General features: G+C 37.8%; 1 protein-coding gene across 1 annotated transcript; it reads left to right on the forward strand.

Annotated features, from left to right (window-relative positions):
• Positions 1 to 8,640: 8,640 nt before the first annotated feature.
• On the forward strand, positions 8,641 to 10,355 carry LOC100374146 (uncharacterized). The gene is made up of 3 exons (XM_002741723.3): positions 8,641 to 9,031; positions 9,354 to 9,661; positions 10,121 to 10,355. Exons 1-3 carry the CDS (start codon positions 8,707 to 8,709, stop codon positions 10,235 to 10,237), a joined length of 750 nt encoding a protein of 249 aa, XP_002741769.2. The 5' UTR covers positions 8,641 to 8,706; the 3' UTR covers positions 10,238 to 10,355.
• The last annotated feature ends 364 nt before the right edge of the window (positions 10,356 to 10,719 follow it).

Below are 10,719 nucleotides of genomic sequence, written 5' to 3' on the forward strand. Positions count from 1 at the left end.
ATTAGATATAGTTAGAAATTATAAATATTTAGGCATAGAATTTAAACCTAGTGGAAATTTTGATTTAGCAAAAGAAAAATTATATAAAAAGGCATTGAAAACTTTTTTCTATATTAAGAAATTAATTACTACATCAACTAATATAAGTATACCAACTTGGATAAACATGTTTGACCATGTAATTCGACCCATTCTGACTTATGGATGTGAGATTTGGGGTTCAGAAAAATACACAGATAGAAGTTACCCAGAAATGCTCAACCTTAAAATGTCTAAAATGTTACTACAAGTTAATCAGGCGTCAACAAACTTAGCGGTGCGTGGTGAACTGGGCAGACAACCAATATCAGTCTTTATAAATAAAATGATGATTAGATATTGGCATAATATTTTCAATACCAAAAAACACATCCTAATAAATGATGCAATTACATGCAATATTAATAATCAGCTAAAATGGGCAAAATCAGTACAGGAAATAATAGGAAGTGAAATAAATGGATTTTGGAGTAGAGGTAACAAAAATATACAACAAATAAGTAGCCAAATAGAAAAGAATTATATTGAATTATGGAAAAAACAAATAACCTCAAAAAAATCATCATCAGGTGAAAATAATAAATTAAGAACTTATTGTAAATTCAAAAATGAATTCAAAATGGAACAGTATTTAACACAAATTAAAGACCCCCACTATAGAAAAAGTATCTGTAAATTCAGGATAAGTGACCATGGTCTAATGATAGAGAAGGGTAGGCATGTTAGACCAAAAATAAAGTTTGAAGAAAGGGTATGCAAAAAGTGTGATACGGATGCAGTGGAGGATGAATTCCATTTCCTGATTGATTGTCCAAGTCATAAAAATGCAAGATGTCAGCTGTTTGGAAAAATTGCTCATATACATCCATATTTTAATTTGATGAAACCAGATGACAAGTTCATATACATTATGAGCAATGTAGATAAGGAACTTGCGAACTATATTAGAAAATGTGGTGCATTTTAAATATATATATCAATATTTCATAATTTTAAATATGTATTTATTTAAACTACATATTAATTTCTTCCTTTTTTTTTAATTTTAATTATTAGTTTAGCACTTGACTGTATGTTCTCTTCAAACAGAATGATGTCAATAAAGTAAAGTAAAGTATGTAAACACGTGCGATATACATAAATTATCATCCAAATGTAATGAAACCATGGGTCTGTGATTAAACCCAGATGAGTAAACACTTATATCTCGAGGGTAAACTGGAATAAACAGCCGGTTACAACGCCTGGTAGTCTAATAGAAGCACTTATAAGGTTTTACTAGTGAAAAAAACACATTACTGACAGAGCAAAGGCAAAAGTATGTTAAAAACAGTCATCTTTTTTTAGCTCCATATACGATATGGCGTCATGCCACGCTTAGAAATATATCGTCTTTGGAATTAAGCAAACATGGTTGGAAAATTGTTAGAACATTTGGGCGTGGAAGTATAATCGGGAAGGTAATTGGTTGTATGTTATCACCTATGGCATTACGATCACGTGATTATGTAATATCTGACGTAATAGTATAGGACCTGGGCGTACGTACATATTGCAGAGAACACACCTACCTTGCTAGTATGTGACCATAGTCTTTATAGAGGGACTGTGGTCAAGCCAGTCAAATTGGAATTTAGGCAAAAACCTTAGGTATTTATAATTTGCCATGTGCAGTAGCCTATGTTATTCTCTGTGAAAAGTGTGGTTTTATTTCCGTTACTGTAGGATTGTGAATACCTAGCTAACACATGGTTTTGAGTTACAAGTGTTCCCGAACTGAGCGCATCTACGGTAAACATACCCACATTTATTGTCTCTCGCATTGCGCCCCGATCAGTCCATGTTTAGCCTCAGACCACCAGTCTTAGTGTTAACCACCCTGAATTTACATATCTTCAGTCGGTTCCACATGTGACCTTGTCATGCATATTCAGGCATTTCGACACACTTTGACAGATACGTATAGTGTTACCACGCTACTAAATTGTTTTCCTGAATAAACGAGCAATAAATTCCCAAAATGTCAACATATTTGTTAAATTATGTTTCCTGTACCGTCCTACGACATCACCTTGGCGCCGATTACATGATTTGCCGCCTGAATGACCGGACATTGACAACGGAGTGATGTAGACGATGCACCAATCGCACTGCTTGTTTTTTATCCATCTTTGACTCAAACGTGAGCGGCCCGTATTTCACCCGGATCTGAGCTGTACATTTTTCTTTACAGTTTATATATGCCGACCCAACGGTATTTATACTAGTAACTACATATCTACATGTTCGTGTTCTAGCAAACATACATGAATATTATTTACATAGATCTGTACGGATACATATTTACACATTTGCGTGCTGGGCTTGAATGGAGTGTATGCATACAGATATCATGTCACATCACATGATGGTGAACTCATGTTTTCGGGCGTGCCGTCCACAAATACTATTATACGTATATTTTATGCCGTATAGGTATTCCGCGTACAAATTCCTATTATTGACTCGTTTCCGGAGAAAGACCCATCGAAAACATTTCGGTTTCATTTCGTGAACATTTTAAATTGTTGCCGATTCGTTAACCATAATTTGTGATTCCAAACACAGTCCCCTACACACTGTATTTTGAATTACGTCGTTTTATGGCAAAGCGCCAACAGAACTCGACGAAGATTTTGCAAGATAAGTTTTCAACATTTTGTGAGAGGGCGTGGTTATAATTGGCCAGACAGACGTTCACATTCAGTTTGGGTCGAGCATGTTCGCGGAGACTACATGTCAATGTTACCCATGCGGAAAAGTGGTGACATTGATTGGACGAGTTTGTGTGAGCCCTGGACCATTTCCCGTCAATCAAAAACCAATGATAGGGAACATACACGAAATACATGTACAAGAACACACAGTAAATGATTTCTCAAACACAACTCGTGAACGAATTTAATAGATTAATTTAAAATAAAACTCTATAAATAGTATAATAAACATCTGAAGAAAAGTAGTCGAAGTATTAACAAAGTTATTGAAAAGTATAACAAAAGTTTTTAAAAAAGATATAACAAAACTTAAAACGTAAACTACTAATACTAGTATGTAAATAGGGTTAAAAGTAAGATATAGTATTAATTGCATTAATGTTTATAACTAAAACTCGTATATTATCTTAAGAAAGAAGTGAGTCAACAAGTTTGAAAAAAAATAGAATGTGAAAAATTAAAACGTGGGGAAACGATGTACATATAAACGATGTACACAATAATACTGAAGAAATGAAGGGTGCCGGGTCACGTGGCACAATGTCTATAGCAACACGAAATGTTGAACTAGCTGCTTCTTCTTGGAGCACCGAAGGCCTCGACACTGGGTATACAGGGGTCGTGGCGTAGAGATAACCCTTGTCGAGCTCTGCGCATCACGCAACGACGATCAAAAAACCACGTCTGTCGTAAAAATATATAAATATATGAGTTAGTGCATGCATTTTTGGAGATATAACACCCCATATACTGAATACTCGATGTATATTAGTTACATACATGACGAAAGCGATTCAAAATCAAACTTAGTGGACACGCCCACTAGTGCTGGCATGCCTTCGTTCTATCGTGGAGGCCGCGCATCACTTACAAGAAGAAATATACAACTGAAATATTCACTGCCCAAGTTGTTTGTTGTGTGAAAATAACAATAATCATATGTTTATGTTTGCTCCATTGTACGGTACAACAATTTTTAGTTTCGACATTATTTCATGTACTTCATGGTTTAGAGCTAGATTTTGTTAAGGATAATGTTGCTGTAAAAATTGATTGAGTGTTTTTTATAAACATAATATCAGTTATTTTTTGTTCATTTTTTTCAACGGTAAACTCCTAGTGACATGTCAGGAGACAGAGCTCGCTCTCATCGCGAACTTATCATGGTGTGATTGAAACAAAGATTTAATATTGAGCGTCGTGTCTCATTATTTTATGCCAATGGAAATAAAAGGCATAATTTCTTGAAATACATATATTTCGAATATTCAACACAAATGTATCGTTGTTTACTTACGTTTACGGTGGAGAATGTCATACCGAGACTATTTGCTAATTCTCGCATCCTTTTCGTACTGGGATTTGGTGACTGGCGGAACTCCTTTAATAGTTCGTCTTGTTGCCTACGAGATACTGAACGATGCAAACCATCGCGTAACCATTGAGGACGAGCCCTGGAAGAATACAATGAGTGCACGTGGACGTCGCCCGATATACGGATCGACCCGAGTAAAGGCATTTCTCTTAGCTCGACGTCCGCGCCGTCACGATAGTCTTCGCTGGACATTGAGAATGCGTCTGAGGCATCGTGAGAGGAATCTGTAATATAGAGAAAGGTAATGATCATACTGTTCAAACAATGTATTCATTACTAGTATTTATTTTATTTACAGACATTTTTATCCAGAAATAAACCTTTTAAAATTATATTCAGTTATTATGAATTGAATCAAGATGTACATGTAAACAAGATAGTCATATACCCGTTGTGCATTTAATATATTAACGTTAGACATGAACTCGTATCGAATATAATTTATACTCTGGCCGGAACGTCCAAACCAGGGCCGGATCTTCTTTTTATCGAGTGAACTCGAGTAATAACAAATGATAATAAAATAACACTATAAAATTTCCTTATACGAACTATATAAAATACTACACACAGCATGTTTAGTAATTCCGTGTATTTATTAGTATTGTGAAATTCCGATTCTGTGTAGGCATGTACATAGATGTGGCATGGAGGCAATTTTACCTCCATGGATGTGGTGATGTAGATCAGTGTCGTGGTGGAGATATGCTCAAACGCTTGTTGGCTACTAGGAAATTTCGTAAAACGTCGAGGGCGAAATAGCTATATAACGTAAGAATAAATTTGACGCCGTGAAGATATGATTTGAATATATTTGCAAAAATTAAAATTTACATAACCCCAGATTTCAAATAGATAACCCTACCAGGTCCACTCAGAACAAATCAAAGACTCACCAGCGCCGAAACTGTAGCTCAAATTAGATCCCAAATCGTACTGACAAGAACTTACATCTGCAATAAAAAACAACAAATTAATCGACGCATTAGTATGTTATAATCGAATTGCAATGTTGCCTGATCACGAAGACGACGCAGTCATCAACATATATTTAGAAAAATATGTCTTCTAACTACTAGTACTCTTTAACATATCGAATACCTACCATCGTCTGTAGTGCAGTCTAAGTCAGAGTTACACGTCGACTGTCCGGAACTTTCGTCTTCTGAAGATGATGACAGGTATGCATCGAACCAATCGTCAATAGAGTTGAACTCATATGGCGGAGTCGCGGCGGAAGATACAGGTGATGAAATGGCAGCCAGCGCATCTTCTTCATCAGGAGGGAAATATGACCACGAATCTAACCAGTCTATGTTGATAGTGGAGAAATCCGTGGTGGCCATCGTAAATTGCAATTCATGGGCGAGAGATGTGCCATCGACGAAGACAAATTCAATCGGTGTTGGTAGTAATTCTGTGATCTGGGTATCCATTTGAGTTGATGTAGTAGTGTGGTCGGAATATGATATAATAAAACAGAACTGATTCTGACGAATGTACCTTGATGGGCAAGTGACGTGATTAAATAGGCATGGAACAATGACATTTGCATATCCAATAACCACCAGTTAGCAAGTTATTACTGTAAGACAATGCATGTTTATTTTGCCGGGGAATCCGTCCACGCCGTCGAGCCAGACACACTGGCGCCAAGCTAATTAACGTTATATACGACATATTCCGTCAATTTCGTCACGGAAAAAAACTCCATACATATTATATCATTGTACTACATTGGTCGATGCTTAATAACTTATAGGAATGGCAAATTTAGCTGAGTTACAGGCCCGTGGGAACGTACGAACATGGCACGCTGATCACCAGATCTATACCAATAAACAGTTTGACGTCATCATAATCTGTATATCTGTCGAAATGACTTTATAACTTTCTCTTTTCCCACGACACAATGGCGTCGCCTAGCTTGGCCGTCTCGCTGTACACCACATCTAGTCATGGTATATCTAAAAAAACGTCGATGAATAAAACGAGAAAAAAACGGTAACCGGGAGCAAAACTATCTTGCTGAAAATGAAATATTGAGAAACACACTCGTGTGGTGGCGCACATCAGCTGATGCGCCCTCCATCGATACATGTTGTCGTATCCCACGCATGATGGAATTTGCCTGGAATCCGGTCCATACTCCACGGCGTCCTACAAACAACTTCTGTTCAATGAAGTTATCAGTGAAACAACTTGTTTCTGTTTGTTTGATTTGTTAAAATGAGAAACCGGAATGACAACTGAAGATTCGTACAAACGGAAATAACACATTTCATGTGTGAATTGACAGCCATTCACACCTTCGCTGGTAATTCCAGTGTCTACAACACCTTCACCGTGAGAAAGATCAGAACAAAAGGTGTTCACCAGACCGGGGGAGAGGAGGGGGTATCCATCAAACGCATTCCTTCAGATTATCGTGATCACGTGGTGTGGTCTTATAATTTACTTATTTTATTCTTATTTCATTTCACACTTACAAGATTGTCAATCATTTAACGTATTCAGAAATGGGGATGATATTATTGTTCCAGACATATTTTTTACCAAGTATGACAGGGAAAGTGATGTACATGTACATTTATCGTCAATTTTAATACCAGGCCACTAACAGGTACAGTCCGAAATTTTACGAAAATATATCGCAAGTGGGGTATGGACAAAATCAGGGGAACCCGATAAAATGAATGGAAAGTTATCATTTGTTTATCAAACAATTATATTTCACATCATATCAGGTGAATCGTCTGTACTACAATTTGCCAATCCTGCAAACTTCGTAGAAGAGAAATACACGTACAATATAGGAATACAAATACATTGGAATGTAAGGCTCCAAACCACTGTGGTTTGCATCTCCATGGTTACTACTTACGGCGATGCCGTGTCACTGATTTGACATCGAAAATGAACTATGTTTTCCAGGAGGTGGGCGGAAATGTCGTTCACCCGGAGGTTTCGGTCACGGAAGTTTCGGTTACGCACTTGTTTGGTATATTATCGATCGAGTTCTTGAAGTTAGATTTATATTTACTAAAATATTTACTTTTAACTCGTCCCTAGTACGGCGTAGTAATACTTACCAACATTGAGGTACAAAAAAGTCTTTTACCTCCATAGTTACAAGCTTGCAACGGACAAGTAATTAGTAAATAAATAAACAAAAACACGCTTACTTATACCGTACGGTATACTAGTATTGGAAAATAAATAAGAATTTGTCGTACTGCAACGTACGGGATGAAAGTGAATAAATATACATTCGAACAAATAAATAACCGTATATTGAATTGGGGTGTAAATATTATGTCAAATTAAAGTACCGGTAAATATGTACTGCGCGCGTGATTCGAACCATTACCTCCATGTTCGAACCGACGCTCAAGCACGGCCCTAATCGCATAGTTTTCTTTGATTTGGCCACAGTCCCTAGATAGAGGGACTGTGATTTGGCACAGTATTTACCCTTCCCTTTAGATGATGTTATTTACTTGCTTCACTTATATTATGAGCAGAAGCTACCATGAGCTTAGGTGATCTTCCGTTTAGGCGCGGACCGAACGTTTGCGTCAGAAATTGGTCAGCAGTCAAGTAGTCAAATGAACCACAGTCTCTCTTCGTGGAAACAAGGACAATAGAGAGAAAGTCCTCCCTTTATTGTCTTTGGATGAAGAAGGGAAACCACATTATAATGATTTCAAACTGAGTTTATTACAAATTCATAGAAATGGCCTTCAAAACAATATTTTACGACATTATAATAACATAACATCCACCAACTGTCCAATATCGGTGATTATATATTTGGCTTTCTGCTCAGTGCCATGGCAACCGGGGTAATAAACACACTGTAAAACATTCGTCGCAGTTACGGGTAGGAAGAATCCCAGGAACAAAACTACAAGTCTACGCACCATCGCAGACCACTAAAAAAAAATGTTTTTGATGTACATTTTCTTATGATGACGATTGTCTGCATTTCTTTAAAAAAGTGGCAAGATAAATTCTAAACAAATAATCTAAATTACACTTGAGTCGTCGGTAGGAACATTCTTGTAAAGTTCGCTCATATTTTGAAAGTCGAAAAGCACACTTGACTTTATCAAGTATTGCATTCTCCAACATAATTACGCGAATTTGACATACCAGTAAATTGTGACTCATATTTTTCTCACTTTTTTGTCGGCAGAATGAGGTATATATCAAAGGTTTTGGCATCAAATTGCTGGGCGCCACTCTGTCTAGGACGATGTTTAACACTCGTCACTTCCAAGTATCCTGAGCCTACTAGTAAACATGCGTCCATTGTATGGTATATCCTAAGACCTCCGATTAAGCTCGCCGACCGGGAATAATGCTTGTCACGTTTATCGGCCAATGAAACCCATACCGCCAATAGATAAGTCGATTAATTATACTAATTACACGCTGCAGGGACCACACTCGGGCGTGATTGATGCTTTTGGTCAGTTCTCAAAGTGTGTGCCACTGCAGTCACTTGTCATATCTTACTCCCGTTCTTTCCTAATGAACATGGACGTCCAAATGGATTTGGATCAACACGCTATTTCCTTAGAATTTGTTCTTTTTAATCGGCATCCTCTCACAGAAATGCAAGTCACCATGGTTTCCACCGACATCCCCTTCATCGAGATTCCGTCACTGGACGCAGCGGTGCCAGATGAATCAATGGACTGGTCATCTAGCGAATATGACAACAGTTTTTACGAATTTGACGACGACGGTCAGTGGTTTGAATCAGAAGTGTCGTCGACATGTTTACAAGACATAGCGATTGACGACAGTCTACAACCCTTTCTGTCAGAGTCGGAATCAGAAGACGGTTCACATTGTAAGTTGCTGAAAAACAGTGCGTTTTATCACAGTCCCTATATCGATAGAGGGACTGTGGTTTTATATTTATTCCCGGATGTCAGTAGAAATCTAATCTCGATAAGATGTATTTTATCAATATCTAGCCCTATTGCGGGTTTAATGTACACGTTCGTTATTTTATTATGTATAGACCTACCACCAGGAACCTACAAACCATGGTTATACTTCAAAAAAAGCAAGTAGCCAATATAATACTGAGCATATCGTCCAGAGCACCCCCCCTCCCCATTGTGTCCTCACACCAAACGTTATATTTAATATAGTATTTTGTTTTCCAGGTTACAATACTTTCCCCGGCGAAGATATGGAACAAACAACGATTCCGTATGATGTTAATATCGACGATGACGACGCGTTTCATATGACCGGTAGGCTACGTTCTAACTTTGCCGTCCTTCAGACTGTGGTACACCGTGTGGAGAGCTCAATCAGACCCGGTCCCTGGTCGTGTCGCGGTCTACATCACGCTGTCTCCTCCGCACAGCAAGGGGTTTTACAAGAGGCGTATGAGACGTCTCCCTATCCCAATATCCAGACTAGACGACAGTTAGCCTCAGATCTTGGTCTCCGCTTTCATACTGTGAATGTAAGTAGCGTGTCATAACTTTATATCAATACGGATGTTCGGAAAGCTAATATAAGTCTTTTGTGTCAAATAATTTCACGCACGATTTTCTAATCCCATAGTCCGAATTTTAATAGTCATCAGGGGTGATTTGTTGACTACCCCGTGACTGCCGCTATCGATCAAGTCTAAATTCGAACTTTAGTACAAATTAGGTGTATGCAGTTTGTCATTCTCCAAAAATAGCATGCTGTATTCTCGTGTTGCCAGGCTGGATTGAGTGTCAGTTTCAGGGAGATTTTCCGATGAATTTCGATACCCGCCCGCGACATTGTCAAAATGACCTACTGCTTGTACGTATGGTTTCTTTTTTTCTGTGACACCGTACGAACACTTGTTTTTCTTGTCAGACCAGGCGCACCACAACGTGGCTTACATAATGTTTGTAATAATCCCATTCTTTTCCTCTTTTATCCATAGACGTGGTTTTCAGATCGACGCTCATTGAGACAACGAACACGAATCGGTTTACTCAGAAAAAGCGATCCGCGTCCAGCTTCTATTAATGAGTTCGGTGTTCCAAAAAGAGCCGACTGATCTTTATATACATTTCAACCATGCGATGACAACGTTCTTATTTAACATTTTCGTTTATTTAAAATTTAAATTATGTATATAGTGTCAACAGATAGTATTAAAATGTTATATATATATACGTTGTAAACTGTATGCATATTTATGATCTATGCTTCTATTTCCATGTATGTAGGTGTGCCAATGAAGCCGTGTCAAAGAGTACACAAAACGCACGTGAATATGATAGAAAACGAATACTAGTAAACAAAGATGGAATATAGATTTATCTGTCCTCAAAAGTACAACTCTAGGCTAAAATATTTCCTTAGAACATAATTGTAGATCGTTTTATTATCAGACGCCATGCACACTAGACCCGGGTCAACGGCGTTAAGATGGTGGGCGATATTTGCGTTCGGTTGTTTGGCGACAAGGTAAGCGGTCGGACGACCGCATGTAAATATCGCCGACTCTTACAACGCCTTTGATTCAGGAATATATTT

Source organism: Saccoglossus kowalevskii, chromosome 2, assembly GCF_978046115.1.
Source record: "Saccoglossus kowalevskii chromosome 2, keSacKowa6.1, whole genome shotgun sequence".
Taxonomy (NCBI): domain Eukaryota; kingdom Metazoa; phylum Hemichordata; class Enteropneusta; family Harrimaniidae; genus Saccoglossus; species Saccoglossus kowalevskii.

What these genes read in the sequence shown, in the direction of transcription:
- LOC100374146 (XM_002741723.3), top strand. Translation starts at nt 8,707, where the DNA reads ATGAACATGGACGTCCAAATGGATTTGGATCAACACGCTATTTCCTTA. An exon ending in ATCAGAAGACGGTTCACATT is followed by an intron (nt 9,032 to 9,353) that starts GTAAGTTGCTGA and finishes TTTGTTTTCCAG; the next exon opens with GTTACAATACTTTCCCCGGC. An exon ending in TCCGCTTTCATACTGTGAAT is followed by an intron (nt 9,662 to 10,120) that starts GTAAGTAGCGTG and finishes TTTTATCCATAG; the next exon opens with ACGTGGTTTTCAGATCGACG.